We start from the raw sequence: 21,087 nt of genomic DNA on the forward strand, positions 1-21,087 counted from the left end.
GTTAATCACCTTCCAAGGGAAGAGAGACACGGCATGTGCATATCGTTTTGGCATGCTGGAAAAATTCCTTTGCTTAAAAGAAAAATCAAAAATGAAAACCAACAACTACCTGTGCGTCAAAGCCAAAAGGCATTTCACTAAAAGGAACCCTTATGTCTTTGACAAAACAAACCAAATGCTCCAGGTAAACCCACTGGTTACCACAGAAATTAATACAATAATACCCGAAGCACAGGAATTCAATAAAAGAACGATTAATCAATAATCATTTTCTACCTCATTTTCAAACTGACTTAACTGCTGAAGAATCTTAATTTTAAAAATGCCACAACTCTATCCCCCAAACCCCAAATTCCAGAACACTGGTCCCCTTTCAGCCTTTAGCAACGCATTTAGAAACTATCACATCATCTTCATTTTAACCCTTCCCAATCAGTGTGCTCAGCACTTCCACAGTGGAAGAAAATTCAAGATCAATGAGGAAGTAGAAGCACACTGTGCGCTCTCTTTAGGGTTTCAGTTAATACTCCCAAGTATCAATACTTCAAATGATCTGTCATCTCACTGAAGTGAGTACCGCCATCAATGGTGAAGATTATGCCAAACATAAAAATGCTCACTACATGCCAGGTACATGCCTCAAAGAGCCTCTATTCTACTGGCCACATAGACTGTACATTGAGTAAATACAAAACAGACTATATATAGAAATTAAATTTCAGGAGGGCGAGAACACTTACACTTAGGAGGCTCACAAAAAGTCTCATTTAGGAGGCAGAAGCCAGGGGTCATACAACCAGAAAGCCTCTTAGGTGCTTTCTGCAAACTCATTCAATCATTTCTCCTCTAACCCCCTGCTCACATACACCAGATGGGTAATTACAGTCAAATCCTCATCCCACAGAAAAATCTCCAACCGAGGCCCACCCAAAGTAAAACTGGAAGAAAACAATGACATCAACGGCAAATGGAAAGAGCAATAAAAAACTGTAACTGAAAGGGAGAATGATCATGACCAAACCCGTCCCCCAATAAGAGAGCAAGACTGTCCGTCACTCTTTTCGTTGCTGAGTTGCGGGGGTTGAGTTTATGGTTATCCAATTCCGTGCAACACAATGTGGGATTTGGTTAGTTTTGCTGAACTGCTTCCCTCCCTTTTTTATTGTTAATCAATCAACAACCATTTATTATGTTTCTCTTCTATACCAGGCCCTGGAGATACAAATACAGTAAATGAAACAATCCTTACTCACAAGGGGCTTCCATAAAAGGGACGGCCCCTCAGAGTAGAGGCCAAATACACTGGGCAATAAAGGTAATGCAAAAAATAAAAGACGTACACATTTTTTAAAAAGGAAGCTAGAGAATGTAAGAGGCAGATGTGAGGAGGGAGTGCATTCTAGACACTGCATCCCTTGTACAAAGGCAAGGGTGTGAAGAGGCCAAATTGACTGAAACAGACTTATGTATGGGGGGAGAAGTGGCCAGAAAAGAACAGTGAAAAAGGAGGGAGGAGCCAGGCTAAGGATTGGGAGCCACTGAAATTTTTGGAGCAGGGTTGTGGCACTGTCAGATCTGTGCTTTAGAAGTATCAATTTGGCAATGGTATGTACAGCTGATTGAAGAGGAAATAAACCAATTAAGATGCGATAGCTCAGGAGAGAAGTGAACTAGACTGAGCAAGGCTGTGGAGGTAGAGACTTGCAATAGACTGGGGGAAGAGTCAAAAGCAATTCTAGGCTTTCAGCCCTGCCGGACGAGAAGGGGAGCAGAACTCTCCATGGAAATGGGGCAATTGGGAGGGCAGGGCAGGAAGGAGGGTCCAGAAAGATGAGCTTTGGTTTGGACAGGCTCAGTTGGAGATGCCTGACACATCTAGGCAGAAGAACTCTTGAGCAGTCAGTGGGTCTTAAGCAACTCTCATTATATGTGTCCTCACAAATTCTATCTAGGTCCACATAATTCAGCTAGATCCACATGAGAACATCTGACATTTAAACAAAATCACTTCTTATAAAATTTCTACTTAATCATGTAGTTTCCATTTCATAGAAGGACACAGATGCAAAGTGACCTATCAAAGGTGACACACCTAGTAATCAGCAGATTCAGGATTTAAACACATGGTCTTTCAATTCCAAATCCAGGGATTTCTCCATGTATAATATATGACTCCTGAACACTATCTAAATGATTTAAGAATTTGGGAAGCTGATAATTTTTTTAACCCAGGCAAGTTTAAACAGTTCCAACTACTTTGTATGTGTAAGTACTACCTAAATACCCATCTTCTTAACTAAATGTTCTACTTACTGATATAGAATAAAAATGTATCTTACACCTAATAGTTCTTATCAAACTACATTCTCACCTGGTGCCTCAAACTCTTCATACCTCTGGAGAAGATTTTCATCTCCTAAAAGAAATAATCGACAGACTGAAATGCTAGCAGATTACAATGATGCAGAAAGTCACTTACCCATCTACTAAATGTTACATTCTGCATCTCCCAAGGAGCTCATTTTTTTTAAATTTCTCCCTGATTTTATTCCACACATGAGAAAAGTAATTCCAAAGGGGGAGAAAAAAATCAGCACCTCTGAACATCCCTGCCCAGAAAAACAATTAAAACTGCATGTTCAAAATTAGGTAGCTATTTCTGCATACTTTCAAAGCCGAAAATAATTTGAACTTGATTAAAAAAATTAAGGTGTACCTGGGCCATCTTGACAATTAAGACAAAAAAGATACGTTGGAAGTAAGTGGATTTGTATTCAGAAGACTGAGGTTTGCATCATGGTTCTGGGCATCTGCTGTATGGCCTTGAGTAAGTCACTACTCAGTTATCTCCTGTATAAAATGCGAGCACTGGACTGATTGGCCTCAAGGCCAACCATTTCATTTCTAAAGCTATAATTCTATATTTGCTGTATAAATCTATTGCTCATCACTTATTTCCCCCAAAAAACTGTTTCATATCCTAGTGTTCCTAAAACCCAACAGCTTTATTTCCTATTTAAATAGCAAAAGTAACTAACTTTTCACAACGGAAAAATTATTTTTTTTCCAAGAGTATTTACTGTTTGGGAAAAATAAATCAATACAATGTTTGTATTTTATGGCCCTCACCTATATATAGTAGATTTTTAAAAAAAGATACAATACAGTTAGTGAGGATCATTTGAAAAGAGGCAGGCTGTTGGGAAGGAAAAATAAAGATCAATTTATCCACTTGATGTCTTTGATGTGAAAAGACCAAGCATCTCTAGACATTACCTACAGAGTAAAAAGCTGGCTTTTCCCAAACTGCCATACAACATATGGGCTATTTCTAGAGGAAAAGCAGGAACGGAGGAGGGCCGGCCTTGGACTCCAGCCAAAGGAGTAGGATTGCAGTAAGTTGGAAGGTACTATGAAATTACTAATTTGGTCTAAGAATGGGAAATATGCTGAACCACTTCAGGAAAGTGATGCAATTTGTGACAGCACTAGTACAGTATATTAATGCACATTTTTGACTTCAGCATAAAAAAGAAGGGTTATCCTACCATATGCTGCAGCCCAGGCCACAGGAACAAATGTTTTATTCACACCAGAGTCTTCCAGCTGGGCCTCAGGAAGAGCAGGGGCTTCCTCATCCCCTATAATGACTTCCATGTAAACTTCATCAGCTATTTCAGCATAATCTGAACAGGACAAAGTCTAAATTATAAGCTGAAATGTTTGTGAAATGGGTGCAACTTTCCTTCTAAACAATTTAAACAGTTTACCATTCTAAGGTCTTTTTTAAATGATGGCTTAAGATGGTATATTTTTAAGTGTTATCTGGACACTTCAGGAGGAGGTGCATTGACTTTTTCAGCCCAAGTCACCTTACTCTCTTGGTAAAATCTGATCCTAGGAAAAAAGACTCTTTGTGACTGTGTAAGCTTAGACTTGCAATAGAAGTGGTAGTCATTCAACTATTCAGGCTAGGTACCACAAGCTCCTTTTGAAATTGTGATTCAACACTCTAAACTTACTTTCCCGTAGAAATAGCCAGTCACTCATTAAGCACCTATTAAGTGCCTGCTGTGTACCAGGGCTGCAGGCATGTCACTAAACACTGGAGAGACAAAGAAAAGCCAGAGAGAGTCCTGTTCTCAAGGAACTCACGACAATAACTATGTTTACCCACAAAAACGCAAAAATCAGAAAAACCCAACTAGTCATGGCAAAGTCTAATATGGATGTAATAATACTGAATGTTTATTGAATTGAATGAAAACATAAAAAACTGAATGAGCTAGTTCCTCTTGAATGCTGGTGCTTGAGGACATGATTCCAACCTGACCAAGTCTTTCTTCTGGCAGCCCAAGAAACTGGTTTGCATTTGTCTCGACCCCTGCTGCCCTCCCTGCTTGGGGCTCTGCTCCTGTTTCCTATCCCCACAATCCCCATCTCACAGACCCTCCTCAAACCAGCAAGGGGAAGAATCTCCCGGTTCACACCTACAGCACTAACAGCTTAGCTCACCATGCCCTCCAAGCCAACCTCACCCTGAATGAGGAACAGAAAGAACCAGTCCAACTTGCCTCACTCAACAGATTTATCGATTTGGGGACAGAATTAACAGTTAGTTGAGAAAATCTCCCCTCTCACTCCTATTCCCCGAAGAGAGAAGGAAGTTGAGGGACCATGGCAGAAGACATGATTTTTCCAGTAAGGTGATCAAACAGCTTGGTACCCCCTAGCACCCTCTCCTTTTTTTTTTACCGTGGGATGGGGGGGGAGGCCTCAAGCAAAAAGAGCATACATACATTTATTTTGCTTAATTATGCATACTGTTAATGGCATTGTTTTGACTCCTCTCCCCAGGTGTCATGGGGGGGGGGGAAGGGTCAAGAGGGGATGGGAAGGAAAGGGAATTGAGGTTTATTTTTTTAAATGCAGACAAGAAAACAGAAGCAAGAGAAGAAAGAAGCACAGATGAACAAGCCAGCTTTGAAGAGCTACAATTTGAAACAGAAATGCAAGTAGTACATAATAAGGACTTGCAGTTTCATGAACAATTCTTTCTGCTCTATGTAAATGCCCATTTTATTTGGTGCTTAAATTCAGAATAAAAAAAAAAATCCTGTTGTTTTTTTTTTTAAAGGGTTATCCACATAGCAAGGTAAGGGGTAAGAGCCAGCCCATTTTGATGATCATTAACCCCGGTTGGGGCACAGGGGGAGGAAGCACAGTGATCTGGAGAACGTCTGCCTCCTTAACCCAAAATTCTCTGGGGGAAGGGAATGACCATTTATTAAGTATCTGCTATGTGCCAAGGATCATGTTAAGTACCGAGTGCCAGTTACCGGGGCCCACTTCAATGGCAAACAGGGTAAAGCTAAAGAAATGAGAAGATACTCTTGCTTCTCCAAGTGGTTATAGGAAGGGTACTGCACTTAATATTTTTGTTGCTGAATTTAGATACATTCTCACAATATTAGTTGTTATTAGGTCATTTTAAATATTTAACACAATATAAATGTGGAGTCACGTATTTGTATCTCAGAGATTACATATCAATGAATAGATTGTGTGTCTACTGCGTGTATGCTACATAAAGCTATAGTTGCATAAATTTTTAAAAATGTATTTTGATTCTTACTGAGATCTTCACCCTCATGAGATGCGTCTTTAACTGCCATGTAAACCATCTCCTCCTGCTGCATTAGGCCAACACCTCCCTGCTGTTCAAGTACTCCAGGGACAGAATATCCATTGTGGAAATCACTCTCTGTAACAACTTCTGTTCCACCTCAAAAATGAAAAACAGACATTCTCTAAGAAAAGCAGTTGTCATCCACCACTCCCCAAGTCCTTTTCTGGTGCCTCTTCATGGATCGTAGGCATGACTGGGTTCTTGATGGCTGTGCCAAAGGAGTACAGCTTCTGCCACACCAGAAAAGCTTCAAGTGTGGCCAGGGCCCCAGCAACAAACTATCTGGGGTTCCTTCAGGCCAGGCTAACTAAATATGCAAAGGCTCAACAACAGTAAACTAGTTCTGGAAACCCATGAAACAATGATGTAGGTGGACTTGTTTTCATTGAGTCCAAAGACACCAAGAAACAGCAGTCCACAGACCCACTTAGCACTTTTTATTTGAGGGCCCATAATGAGCATCTGCAAAAGGTCCACCTTTTGTGCCATCATTTCTTGAAAAGGATGAAGAGGTAGAGAAAGTCTGTTAAGAGCTTGATTAATGCTCTCCAAGGTAACTGCCATGAACTTTAAAATAGTTCATGAGTAAGATGTGAGGAAGGCTAAATAAAGGCTCGTAGCTTACATAGAAGCTCTGTGCCTATAGAGCATGAGGACTTTCTCATAATTGGGGTTAGTGGCACAAGACACTGCAAATTCATGAAATTTCATCTTGCAAAAATGAAATTAATTATATTTTAACTTCAAGGAAGTGACTGGCTACCAAGGCGGGTGTCTTTATATTGTAGAGTCATTACTCAATTATCTGTGTTAAGGCAGACTACAGATTTGGTGGACCTATCAATCTCAATTAAAAAGAAAGATGAGAAGGTATGCTAGCCAACCAAGTTAACACCAACCTGTTCTGTATTAAACAAGCTACTGATGCAGAAAAATAAAGAACAGATAAAAGAACACCAACAACAGTATCACCATGGCTTAAGTCTAACTAGGCAAAAAAAGCCTAGAAACTGTCTCAGCAAAGAATTGACTGCTCTCCACACCAAGGAGAGGGATGGAACAGCCAAAGAGAACACTAATTTACCACATAAACTCATCTGTGAAATCCTACAGACAAAGATTGTAGAAGATGAGGAGCTGTTACTTCATCATAAAACAGTGATAAGCAGTTGAAAGAAAAATTTACTGAAAGATTTAGTAAGATACCCAACTAAGCAAAATCACAAGGTCATATATCCTGAGGACATTTAAAGAAGCAGCAAGAAAAAGGAAAGCAAAGGCAAAAATAGAAAAGGAAAAGAATTATACATGCCTCCATTAATGGCAAGCGAAGCCACCATTTTCCACAAAATGCAACATGTGACAAGGTAAACATGGCACAGTAAAGCGAATAAAGATGGGAAAAGCAGCCAAACAATGAATGCCAAGGATGCACAGAAGAGGCCCATGCTGGAGACAAAAGGAATCGGTTAAGGTGCTGAAAGACAAGAGAGAATACCAGAGTCTGGAAAAAAAATCTCAGACCAAAAAATTATCAGTAACTATGGTCCTATATGCCCTTACCAACTAGAAAAATTTTTTGTGTGTAAGAAAACAACACTCATCAATGACTTCTTTAAGAAGATAGGAGAAAGAAATAGGCTTTCAAGGAAAGGAAGAAAACCAGTTAGCTGCAGTAGACCAGCATCTTTTCAGTCACACAACTGACTACACAAAATGTGGAGAATACAAGATCCCACTGTGCTTGCTGGTTGACAAAGGGAAAATAAGCATTTAATGAGATAGAGCAAAGTGTCACCTTAAGTAGAATCTTCCATATATTTCTCATGCATGTTAAAAATCACAGAAGGCTTCTTAACGATGGAGAATCAGAGGATCAATGAATAGTTACTATGAAATAAGTTAATAAAATATGGACTTATATGCTTGTTAACGGTGTTCACCACTGCCACAGATGACATCCAACACAGAATCTATACTGAAGAAGAGAGTTTCCTGGAGATGCAATGTTTCTCTAGATACTCATGTTTACAGATAAAATTGGGTTGGTTACATCAATTCCTGCAACACTGCAAAGGCTTCTAAAATGAGATCCACAATGACTACACTCACGAAAAACCAAATAGGAATACCTTTTGTCAATATGCTATTGGATGGACAACCCATATGATTATTCCATTCATTGCTACATATACACTACGTACAAGACAGCAGGCCAAGCTGCCTTGGGGAAGCTGTGCTACTTTTAATTATCCCCACACTTTTCCATGGAAGGAAGAGAAGGGCAACTGAGAGAGTTGCACTAGATGGCCTCTGGGGTGGCTTCTAGCTCTAGACTTATAAAGCTTATGATCTCATAATGCTGCATGGCCTTGAATCATGGACTACCTTCTTCTCCAAAGAATTACTGTAACCCTAAAGGAGCACAAGGTGGGAGCAAATAGCCTGCAACCAAGAAGTAACTGTCCAGAAGTTACATAAAAAATGTTATGAAGAGATCTATGACAGAGTAAAGAAAGAGGGCAGGTGATGTAGCAAGAATTAGAAATAACTAATGTACAGACACTGTGTTTTTAGTGCTATCGACATAATGTCAAGATATTTAGAAAAGGGTCTCCAGCATGTCAAGTGGATGTCTTGGAAAGATTTATAAGAATATGTGGACAAGAACCTCACAAGAGATGTGGACAGGATGCAATAACACAAATCCACAGAAGCATGGAGCTCTAAGAGAATTGTCAAAACTTAAGTTAGAAAGCTGTGAAGAGGTATAGTTCAGTTAAGTATTTTCCTGTAAGAAAATATTCAGTATTAGGTAAAATTCTAAAACCATGAAATCCTCAGAGAAATTCACCATTAGTAGGTAGTCACCACACAGGTTCAAACCAAATCTCTACTTACCTTTTTGACAGATTCAGTTGCAAAATACTACTTACGTGTGTGCTATAGATAGCAGAATGGTAAATTCTTCTTCTCAGTTATGTTATCAAATATACTAACAATCACCCAGAAATAGCTATTTTTCATGTATTTTGTTCCCAAGTCCAAGAGAAACCTTTGCTAACACAACTGTCAAATCACTCAAAAAAAAAAAAAAAGACAACTACTGCTTGCTTCTATTAAAAGAGTAAATCCAAGTTGTATCTGTACCTATTTCCACATCACCTTCAGCTTCAGCTTTAAAAATATACACTTTTATAACTTCTGAACCAAACCCATCTTCTTTAGTGACATCATCATTGGAAGCTTCAGTGTTGATTTTTACTGGTGGGTTTGCAATTTGGTCTAGTTTCTCTGCATCTTCATCCACTGTAAAAAACAAAGGATATGCAAGCATTGAGTTCAAGCACCATTCACATTTAGTGATCACAAGTGAGCTCTAACAGGAATGTGACAAACATTTCTTTCTCACTGACAAAAATATTCAATAAGAACTTAGTTGTTTAAAAAAAAAATCCAAACCAACATCCATTCCTTTTACCTTCCATTACTTTCAATATTTTAAGTTAAATTTTACCAAAGTTCCAAACAAGATGTGTATGACACAAAATAAAGTGGGCTATGACACCCAGACTACAAGAGCCACAATCTTACTACCCTTCCATTTACACAGAGCATAGCCCTAAAAGCCAAAGAAGCTATGACAACTAAGTCTAACAAAGGAGAATAGCTAAATAAAAAGAAATCTTTATGTTCAAAATTATCAAACTGAAATTAATGCTCTATACTTAATTGACGACTTCCAGCCTGAATTACACTTTAAATAACTCCAAACTTAGCAATGCATACTTTATTTCAAAATAATAACTACACTTACATTTCAAATATTGTGAGGCTTCAACAGCAATATTTTAAAGTCCAATGCAGAAAACTTTCAAAGATGTTACATGAAGACAAAAATCCAATTACACTACTCCAGACTTCTTTAACTACAGATACTAAAAGTGGCCACTTCCAACACCAAAACTTATCAATGGAATGCTGTCTTCTGCATATGACATGTTAAGAAAATATTCTAAACAGATCTGTTATAGGCCCACCAATATAAATTTCAGGTCTGTTGACTGTCCCTTTAGCCTTTTTTTTTTTAAATGAACACTACTGTCAGCTACTGAAAACAGAATTCCTTTATATGGCAGAAGAGATGCTTCCTATGCTTCGGAAAATCAATACCAAATGTAGTTAATAGTTTTGATTTAAATTTAAATGTTAATGTGTCAGAAAAAATGGAGTCTTGGCACTTTCATATAAAAACAAAAAGAAAAACCCAAAAGCTAGATGGAGTCCAATTACTATCACTTTTAAATTATTATTAATTTCTTGGACACCACCAGAGAACTACCTTCGATGAACTACATGGATGGGTGGAGTTTTTTGAGGAAAAGAGAAACATGGTCAGACCTGTGCTTTAGGAATATCACTTTGACAGCATAGTGGAGGAAGGACTGGAAAGAGGAGACAGGAGGCAGGGAGACCAATTAGGCAGCCGTTGCAATAATCAAGGTGAGAGGTGCTGAGGGCCTGAACTACAGTGGCTGTAGAAGTAGAGAGAAGGGAACAAGAAGATGACTGAGTATGTGCCCTGAGAGGGGGAAGCTGCCTCCGAGGTTGGGAGCCCTGGGTGACTGGGAGCTTAGTGGCGCCCTTGACAGAAATAGGGAAGAAAAATCACGAGTTCTCTTTTGTACATATTGGGTTTGATATCTAGTCATCCAGACAGCTGATGAATCAATATAAAACATTGACACGATATTTCATCTGTTGTTCACTTAGGCATTCTAGTTTGGTTCTTTTATTAGTGAAAACAAAGGTGCAGGGAGAGAGAGGCACAGTTATTTAGAGATCTTATGAGTGAGTGACAACATTCTACTATGTAAAACATTACAAAAGAACCTTAATTCTGATCACACTGATAAAAATAATATGACAAGTAGAGCATTGTATCTTATACAAAAAAGCAACTAGCTAGGCTTATTGTTGATGGTACACAAAATTACAAGGGGAAATGTAATTATTTTCGTGGAATAACATTTTTAAGCCTCCCACCCATCCCGCCCCTTGTTAGCAAAGCACATCACTTCATACTTTCCTAAGAAAATAGAGGCCATTAGCCATACTATCCACCTCAAAGCCATTCTGCTATCATTACTGCCCATTCTTCCTGGATCTCTGCTCCAGGCCCTGATGAAGCAAACCCTTCCCATCACTGCCAGGCCCTGTAAGTATGGCATACCCCACCCATCAACCCCTCTCTCTAATTTTCATTTTCTCTCACTCTACTGGGGATCCTTTTCTGCTGTATACAGACATGCTCAAGTCTCCCCCTTTCTTAAAACAAAGAAATAAATAAATAAAACCACCTTCCCTGGACACTGGCCTCCCCTCCAAGTCTCATCCTCTATCTCTCCACCCTTCCATAGCCAAAAGATCAGGATAGCTGCATAGGCAACCTGGGAATTCACTGATGTAGCCAACTCTCAGACAAGGAACTTCCCCTTACCAATGCAGGTTGGCACCTTTTCTGTTACCTAGAGACTTAAGAGAGTTGCACAGAGAGGGCAGTCTCACAGCTGGTATTTGTCAATGGCACATCTTGAACTCGGACCTTCCTGGCTCTCCATCCACCATCCTACACTACCTCTCCCCACCAGCCCAGCTCCTAGAAAATGTTGTCTTTGTTACCCTACTTCTCAACCCCTTGTAATCTACCTTCTAACCTTATCAGTGTCAACTGAAATCAAAAAGCTTATCAGAATTTTCTTATTGCCAAATTGGATGCAATTTCCTTAGCCCTCATTTTTTACCTTTGGAGCATTGGACATCACTGACTTCTCTTCCTAATACTCTTTTCTCCCAGTTTGGCATGGAAAGCCCTTCCTAATCAGGGCTTCAGTCTGGCTTTCTAGGCTCTACATTACTTCTCTTTATTTTTTAATGGTCCAAAATTCCATGTTCTTTCTTCATGCCTTTGCATAGGCTGCCCTCCATGCCTAGAATGCTTTCCCTCCTCACTCTGTGGCTCTTAGAACCTTAAGCTTCCTTCAAAGCACAGCTCAAAGTACCCCCCTTCCTACACAAGGTTCATCCTGATCCCCAAGTGCTTTTGGATTTGATTTGTACATAGTTCATGTTTACTTAGCTACATATGTACGTTGTCTCCTCCACAGAATATAAGCTCCTTGAAAGCAAGAACTGATACCTTCTAGCCTATCACAGAACCTGACTCATACCAAGGACTTAAATTAACACCTGTTAATACTTCACCAGCAATCAGTTTGTATTAGTATGTGCATATATAGATATACCTCTCTCTCTCTCTACATATATATGTATATATATGTATATATATATGTATGTAAGAATTAGTAAAATCACTTTTTAATAAGGGATAACACCTTTGTCAAATATATGAGCTGCTTACCTATGAAACCGACTTAAGTATTTCGTATCTTTTACAAAATAACCTAATTTTCTTAATAGATTTAAGGGTAATTTTCAACAGGAATAAGCGAAACAAAGATTCTATGAAATAGAGCTTTAAGATATTTTTGGTGTATCATACAAAATGAGAAAAGAGGGCAGACACTAAGAATACAAAAAAAATCACTAAAAGACTCTTACCTGTAACACTAGTCAGCTTGCTTAAGAAAAAGCACATATCCTAAATCTCAAATATTAGAATCATAATGTACAAAATTAGATTTCATGGGACAAAAATACCTTTTTACAATCCACCAGTCCTGACTTAAAATCATTATGTTTAAACTTTTCTGTAAGGTTACACTGCTCTTCTTTCTTCAGACCTCATAAAGATGTCCTATGATTTCATTAATTTCTATTTTAACGGAACATTTTTGAATGAAGAATCTAAAGACAAATTACAATTTACTGTAGAAGGGGCGTGTTTGGGTGTCTAGGAAGAATAATGGCGTCACCACCATTTAGAATGGCTGTGCAAACTATATTTAAGGAAAAATCCCATAGATTTTTACCAAAATTAATATACCTTTAGAATTCTTTATTATAGATAAAAACTTAAAACTGTTTTAAAAATTGAAATGACTTGATGGAAAATGTTATCCTCATACAGAGAAGGAACTATGGCATCTGAATGCAGATTGAAGCCTACTACTTTCTCTTTGTTTTTTTCTTTCTCACGGTCTTTACCTTTTGTTCTGATTCTTCTTTCACGACATGACTAATGTGGAAATATGTTTAATATGATCGTACATATATAGCCTAGATCAGATTGCATGCTGTCTTGGGGAGGGGAAAAATTTAGAACTCAAAATCTTTTTTTTTTTTTTTTTTTGCAGGGGGGAAGGCAGAGCAATTGGGGTTAAGTGACTTACCCTAAGTCACACAGCTAGTAAATGTGTCAAGTGTCTGAGGCCAGGTTTGAACTCAGGTATTCCTGACTCCGGGGCTGGTGCTCTACACTCCACTGTGCCACCTAGCTGCCCCCAAGAACTTAAAATCTTATAAAGTGAATGTTGAAAACTAAAAATAAATAAATGTAATTAAAAATAAAATAAAATTAAAAAATAAAAAATATTGAAATGACTTGAGAAATGGACCCCTCACCCCTCTCCTCCTAAGTCAAGTGGCATTCAGGCTATCTGAAATGAAATTCACCTTTTCACTTTCTGAGGTGAGCAATGTCCAGACCCAACATAGAATGCTGCTTTCCACCCTCCATGACATCCCAGTGTGTAATAAGCTGCTGACTGACACCATGCCCACTATAGCATTGTACTAGAAGCTAAATGTAACACAATTAGGAGTAAGGTAAAATCTCATTCTGTAATATTGCACAGATTTCTAAAGCTTAATATCCTTTTATATCCCATTAGACTATGATAAGAATAATTTTTTTTCAAGGAAAAAAAACTTTAGAGCAAGATGTGCAATAGAATATTTTACAAAGTGGGAGAAGAATTTTACCTAACCCCTATTAGGCCAGCTGCCCTGAAGGGCCATGGCAGGTATGAAATCGCCAACAGTGTACATTGAGGTGCCACATCGATCAGGAGCTAGAAATCTGCAATGGGTCTGGACATCACCATCCTGAAAAACAAAGGCATGCCTTAAGTTCCAAATGTGATGAATTTTCTCCTGTTCATAATAGGTGGCTACTACCTCAGAAGACTGTTCCTCCAGATGTACCTCATTTTAGACAAATTTCCCTGCTGAAATGTTTCACATAAATGGAATTTTAATAAGCCCAATACTTTAAATGCTTTTTTACATAAAAAGATGCATCACTGAAATAAATAATTTAAAGAAATTACAAACTGAGTAAAATTCCCTCAACATTCTCCAAGTATGAATTTTTATACATTAGATTTCCTTACAAAGGTCCACCCCTGTGGCATGTTTTAAAGATACCTTCAGGTCCACAAGTTTCCCTAAAAACATACATTGAGAGGGAGAGGAGGGAGGGAGACAAAAGTGCAGGGAGAGAGTGAGAGAGAGAGAGAGAGAGAGGGAGAGAGAGTTAGTTCTGACTTCATCACTCAAGTGAACTGCTTTCCATGTCTTAACTGCCACACCTGACAGATTCCTATGCATCCTCATCATTCCTGACCTGTCTACAGCATTTGCTGATGACCACCGTCTTTTCTCTCGGTTCTTGTGATATAGTTGTCTCTTGGTTTTCCTCCTACATGTCTAATCACACTGCTTCACTGCTCAAGCTCGGGTGTCTCCCTATCACCCCAGGACAGAATACCAAGTTTTCAGAGTTAGGCCTAGTAATTTCATGACCATCACCCCATACCATGCCCTCTGATTGTGAGTATATCCTGGGCCTGTCTGTCTCTGTCTCTGTCTCTCTCTCTCCCTCCCTCCCTCCACACTTTTGGTGAACCCTATCATCAGTTCCCAATCTGAGAAATTAGGGATCTCTCTCTGTAACTCTCAGATCTCATCTTTCTCCTAGACTCCGTTCCTGCATCTGCCAACTCCTTTCTTTCCAATCATCTTTCTAATAGCCCTATTCCTGTCATCCTTCTGGCTACCTCCAGTTCACAAGCTAGGTCATCTTTGTTCAAGCCCTCAGCATCTCGCCCCTAGACTACTCTGCTTCAGAAAGCCTCCTCATCTGTTGTTGTTGTTTTTGCAGGGAGGAAGGCAGGGCAACTGGGATTAAGTGACTTACCCAAGGTCACACAGCTAGCAAGTGTGTCAAGTGTCTGAGGCCGCATTTGAACTCAGGTCCTCCTGACTCCAGGGCTGGTGCTCTACTCACTGCGACCCCTAGCTGCCCCTCCTAACTGATCTCTTGCCTCAAATAGCCCTCCTCTCTAATCCTCAGTAGACTGCAGGGAGTCCCAGGTACTTCTAAGATTCAATGGAGACTCTGGTTGTTGGCACTTAAAGACCTCTACAACCTGGTTCCTGCCTACCTTTTGCCTTTCCAACCTTCTTACTAAATGTTACTCCATTTCAGACTATAGTCTGCTCTCTTGCCAAAGTGGATCTCCTGCTGTTCCCTCAGGAAGCTCTGTCCTGACTGTCCCCACACTTAGAATTCACACTCTTTCCAACTCCATCTCTTAGAATTCCTAGCTTTGAGCAAAGGTCAGGTCAATCAGTCAATAACCATCAGGTAAAGCAGTCCCTCCTATGAGGCTTTTCCTTATCCCTGAAGCTGCCGGTACTCTCCACTCCACCCCATAACACGCACACACATGTATGTGTGTGTATGAATGTATATGAATGTGAGCTCTTCTAAGGTCAAGGACCATTAATTTTGACTGTTAAAAATGCCTACTGACATGCCCATACACAATGCAGGGTCCACATTTTCCTGCAAAAAGTGACACATAGGTGATCGCTATTTTTTTTATTTTATTTTTATTTTTTTGCAGGGGAGAAGGCAGGGCAATTGGGATTAAGTGACTTGCCCAAGGTCACACAGCTAGTAAGTGTTTCAAGTGTCTGAGGCCCGATAACTGAGGTCCTCCTGACTCCAGGACCGATGCTCTACTCATTGCACCACCTAGCTGCCCCTGATCAGTATTTCTTATTCCCCTCCAACTTCCTCAGAAAGCATCCAGTCCCTGTATTTAGCATAGGGCAGATATGGGGACAGTCATACTGTTACTACTGAAGTTTTTCCCTAATGCATAAACCTCCAAAAGACATAGCAGATTTCCCATTGTGCAACTCAGTGATCAAGGATTTGTATTCATAACATTTCTTTTTAATCATACATTCTCAAAACATGGCTCTAAAGAATTACGTGCCTACAAAATCTATTTCTAAATTTAATATAAAAATTTGGTCCCTGCAGAGTCTCTCTAATGCAGAAATGTTTCTGTAAGGAAACATACTTTTAACCAAGACCTACTTTTCTAATTGTGGTTAATTTTTAAGGAAAATTAGCCCCTCAAAAGGGCTTATCCATTGCCATCATCAAATCCACATGGAATCCCTCTATTAATCCAAACTTATCTACAGAAGGCAGCTTAGTTGCTCTGCAATAAAAACAAGGATGAAGACAATTAACTTTTCTCTTAGCCTGCTTGTTAAGCCCATACTTATTGTGTGTGACACCTAGACAATCTGCCAAAGGCAGGAAGAACATTACAATGCTGCAGTGTCTTACAACTTTAGGAGAAGAAAAACATGATCCTGATGAACTCCATCGTGCTCATGACAGTACATCCATGTACATTATTTCGTTTAAGCCTCACGACAATCCTCTAAAGTCAGCAGGACAGATATTGACTGTATTTTTCAGGTGATAATACTTGAATAGAGAAGTTGTGGCTTGCTCCAGGACACATACCTACTACGAGGGGAGCTGAACTAAAACCCAGATCACCCTATCTCTGATCCTTCGCCCTTTCCAATGCTGGCTGTCCCTCACCACTGAACTCCTTACACGTATCCACACTAAAAAGGATCACCACCACAACCAAACTATAGGCCATTTTCTCTAGGAAAAGTTGCCAACTCTAGTTCTGTTCCTAATACAAGAGGAGGCAACAATACAATATTCTTCCATTTATAGCAATTCATCTAAAACATGATTATATAGAAATCCTTTTGAATAAAAGAAAATCATCCCCAAAAGTTCTCCAAGAAATCAATTTTTTTGAACTTGATTCTTCCTGATTATCATTTACCCAAATGGAATGACAGATCCAATATTCTATGAGGAGTTAAGTCTTCCATTCAATCCATATAGTTAGGATGATGAACCTCAGATGTAGCTCTGGGACTGGGAGAAGTGTAATACTTCCTACCTCCCAAGCCCAGCTACTGAGGGTTTCTTTATTCCACTGATAAGCAGGAATCCAAGAAGGAAAGTAGGGCCTTCTCCTTTAGTTGCTGAACTCCATCATTAGGCTACTCTGGAATCTTCTCCATTCTGGAAAAGCAGACAAGGGGCCCTCTTGTCTTAGCTCTGAGGCCTTTCAAGGTAGTTAATTCTCCATCCCCTGAAAGACTCAAGAGCCAGTAGAAGCCAACCCCGGCCCAAGAAGAAAAGGAAGTGAAGTGGAAGCAAGAGGAAAGAAAGAGAAAACCCAAATCCAAAATCAAAACAAAATTAGAAAGAGACTGAAAAAATCATTTATAAAATCTCAATTTAAATATCACTAATACAAAGAGATACCTAACCTCCAACAAGAACACATGCGATAACAAGCGCATTACAACACATGCTTTGCTTTTCTGTTATTCTTAAAGGTTAATCAAATTCTTAGAAATGAATTCTTTTCCTTTGCTGGGGATTATTTACATACCATATATTAAAAAATTATTCCTCTGAATACAGCTCTTAACACCTCTAGAAAACAATGAGGGGGGAAAGATGCGGGATGTAACATCAAATATTTCAGATAGTATAACATATTACTGGCCCTATGCTTTAATCCAGACTTTCCTTATAAGTATTTATTTTTACCTCTCACTTGAAAATTTTAATACCAATTATTTTGACACCAAACTAGTGTCCAATCGAAGTCATGCTATACTTAGGGATGGAAACTACAAAGCTTGTTTATTCACAAGACAATGCTCAGAGTAGAATTAATTGGTTCAAAAAAGTTCACACCTAAGGTATGTACATTCCCACAAATTAATTAAAAAGCTCAGCCACTGAGGTGTGCTCTTTGAACACCTGGTAAATACATCAATATTCCATCTCATAAATGTCTTTGTTGAAAAAAAAATAACAAAACTCTGAATATGCTAGCCTTACAAGTTGCATTTACAGAATGTGCTGCTTATTCTTACAGATGAAAAGTCACTGGAAATAATCCATACTTACATACAATACACATTTAACACATTCCCCAAAATGCATTTCAAAATCTCCAATTCAAAACCTCTCTAAGTAGCAAACGACAATTCTAGAAGCCCACCAAGCTGGCAGCACAGCCCTGCCAAACTGCATGGGCAACAAACCACTTCTGGTTCAAGATCTATTGAGTGACCTTTGTCTTCCAAGGCTCAGCATTCTTGGTTGCTCAGATTTAAACCATCACTTAAGATAACATCTTTATAGCATCACTCAAAAAGGAGGTGAGAAGATCTCAGAAAGCACTTTAAAAACCAATAAATGGCTTTTTATAGAAAGCATCAAATACACACAAAACAATATAGGTCAATCTAGATGTACACAGGGAAAACTGGCTCCCAAATCTAAGAGAACGTATGAAATTTGTAGTATTACCTTGAAACAGCAGATCATACATAAGGCCCTAAATAAAACTGAACTCACAACTTCTGTACAGTACTGAAGAGAAATTTGTGGCTGAGAGAGGAAAAAAGTATGACCTTCTTTCTCCTGTCTCGAAAGAAAAAAAAAATATATATATATACGCACACCCCCCACGTATATACATATGAAATTTTCAAGACATACATAAGACACAGATATTATATATCTACACACACACACACTTCCATCATCACAATTCATCACATAACTGAGAAATTCTCCAGGTTCAAACATGAAAAATGAAAGAAAAGAGAAATAGTACTCTGCTAACTGAATGCCATTTGGGAGCATGGCTTTCGCCAAGTAAATTCAAAAGCATCTCACCAAAATACAACTTTACAACAAATTCTTTTTCAAAAAGGCATCAACCATGATTTTGAGTGTGTGCAGAACCACCCCCCCTCCCCGTTCAAATCATCTCCCAGTCACTTTTATCTCCTTTTGATTTCACTTACAAGATATCATTAAGAAGTCTTCAGAAGTGCTCTTGCCATCCTCATCATCTTCGGCTTTTATAGCAACTGTAGAACCAGGAAGAGTACTGGCAGCTTGAATCACAGCTTCTGTATCTGAACTGGTTACAAGAACTTCCTCTGATACTATTGTGGGAGAATCAGCATTTGACACAGAATCCTGGACCACATGTTCCAAATGTCCTTCAGGACCAGTAACAAGGTCAGCCACAAAAATCTGGTCAGGTAATCTAACAGTTTCTGTTATTAGGTCAGAAGTCAAAATGTGATCACTAATATCTAAAATTTCTTCAATGGCAATATCAGCTTCCAGAACAGATTCAGGAACAAACACACCTTCTGTTACGAAATCATTTTCTGTGACGATATCAGGCCCTTGGACAACTTCAGATGCAACGCCATGGTCAAGATTTATCCCATCATCCGCAACAACATCAGAAACTAACAGAGCTTCAGGAACTGATACAAAAATACGATCTCCGTCGATACGAGCAGTACCAGCCATTCCAGACACTATCAAACAATGGTGAATGAAAAAAAGGTTATTTACTCAATTACAGGTACTATATTTAATCCAACAAATGACAGAAAATGCAGAAAACAAAAAGTGCAACTTGAACTGGCCAAGCATAAAGTTTCTGTCCTTAAAAAGAAATCACTGACAAGATAACTGAAATGAAATCTCACTAACTTAAAATAGGCAAGGGGGGCAGGCGAGGAGCAGCAAGAGTTAGTGAAGGCTGAATTAAAGGATTTTATAAAAATGCATTACATTACTTTCCAGACACAGTAGTATAAACAAAGATATGAGTGCTAATAAACAGAACGCAGCAATTTCATGAAGAAAGTACTATTTACAATAGGTCTACATTATATAATAATGTATCCTAAATATGAAGTACTTTAACATACAAGAATTGCTGGACCCAGAAATTAAAGGCATCTTTCATTTCTAGAGCTCCTGGTTACCAAACAAAACAACCCTATATATTTTAAAGCCTTTCATTTCAAATAATACTCATAAAATTCAGAGGAAGTATTTAAAATTTTAAATTTGACCTTGATAAAATGACCAAGAAGTAAAAAATGCCTTTACATTCTAGGTCTAGCAATTCTTCCATGTCAATATTAATTGTGAATTAGTGAATCAGCATTAATGAGCTGTTATTTAAATGATTTGGTTTTTGAGCAGCATGGTCAACACTCCTTTTTACTATTAATATCCTAGGTAAATACAATACTCTTACAAGAACGTCCTCGGTATAACAAAGATATGTCCATGAGGCACCTGGGGGCAAGGAGTGGGGTGGGGGAAGTATTGCCTTGCTTATCTAGTCACAATTTTTTTTTTTACAAAGAAAAATCTAGTACATTAAATGTTTTCTCCAAACACCTTCGCATATGAGTCATTTTCCATAACGATAAGCAACTTATTGAGTGCTATTTCCTGAACAATTTTCATTACTGCCACGTTGGTCCGAGTATAGGACACCATCCTAAGATGCTCTTTAAGAGGAAAAAAATATACAGAAGTATACACTGAAAAATAATACAGATCACAGGCGACACTCAGGTTTTATACAAGCCAGATTGAGGGAAGGAAGGGAAGAGGGGAGAAGTATGGCCTAGGTTCAGACCAAAATGGTAACTTACTGTTTAATTTAACAAGTTAGGAAGTGGCTAGTGGCCACCAATGGCACTCTGAACACCTAACTCCCAAATCTCTTTTCAATTTCTAGCCCCTTCTTCCAAACAGTGGACCGCTCCAAAGCACTAGTGCTCCTGTAGGCCTTTAGTGTTTTTATACATTTCTAGAAGAGACCAACAATAAGAATTACACACACATTTCATCATTAGTGAATCCGCATCAATGAGATTTTAAATAACAAGAGAAACACCCCTTTTCCTCACCCAGTTGGCACTGTAATCACTATAATCCAGTACTTTTAACAACTTGACAATTTCATCAGTGTTAAGTATTTTCCTCCACTTACAGAAAGGTGAAGATCTCAACTCCAAGACTTAGTAGGTCTTCTAGAGTTGCCGTGGCCAATGTGGAGCCTCTCCAGGCTTAGCTAGACTGGTACTGGAACAACAGTCATTGGGGCCGAACTGGAAGCCTTGCCAGCTTGGTAGGAGCTGCCAGAGTTTCTACCTTTGAGAACCGGGGGGCACCTCCTTGCCACAAG

The 21,087-nt window shown here is 38.9% G+C and overlaps 1 protein-coding gene across 5 annotated transcripts in view; it reads right to left on the reverse strand.

Annotated features, from left to right (window-relative positions):
* The window catches only part of ZNF711 (zinc finger protein 711), a 38,276-nt gene that overhangs the window by 4,331 nt on the left and 12,858 nt on the right, over positions 1 to 21,087 (reverse strand). For 2 of the 5 annotated variants that reach the window (XM_036740268.1, XM_036740269.1), the window contains exons 3-7: positions 18,881 to 19,411; positions 8,840 to 8,998; positions 5,636 to 5,785; positions 3,549 to 3,686; positions 2,372 to 2,416 (exon numbers count right to left, since the gene is read on the reverse strand). In XM_036740268.1, the coding sequence (XP_036596163.1) occupies positions 2,372 to 2,416; positions 3,549 to 3,686; positions 5,636 to 5,785; positions 8,840 to 8,998; positions 18,881 to 19,411 (1,023 nt within the window). Of the gene's footprint in view, positions 1 to 2,371; positions 2,417 to 3,548; positions 3,687 to 5,635; positions 5,786 to 8,839; positions 8,999 to 18,880; positions 19,412 to 20,551; positions 20,720 to 20,892; positions 20,973 to 21,087 lie in introns of those variants that run through there. The other 3 variants (XM_036740270.1, XM_036740271.1, XM_036740272.1) reach the window with 3 other exon arrangements.

The sequence above is a fragment of the Trichosurus vulpecula genome, chromosome X (assembly GCF_011100635.1).
Source record: "Trichosurus vulpecula isolate mTriVul1 chromosome X, mTriVul1.pri, whole genome shotgun sequence".
Lineage (NCBI taxonomy): Eukaryota > Metazoa > Chordata > Mammalia > Diprotodontia > Phalangeridae > Trichosurus > Trichosurus vulpecula.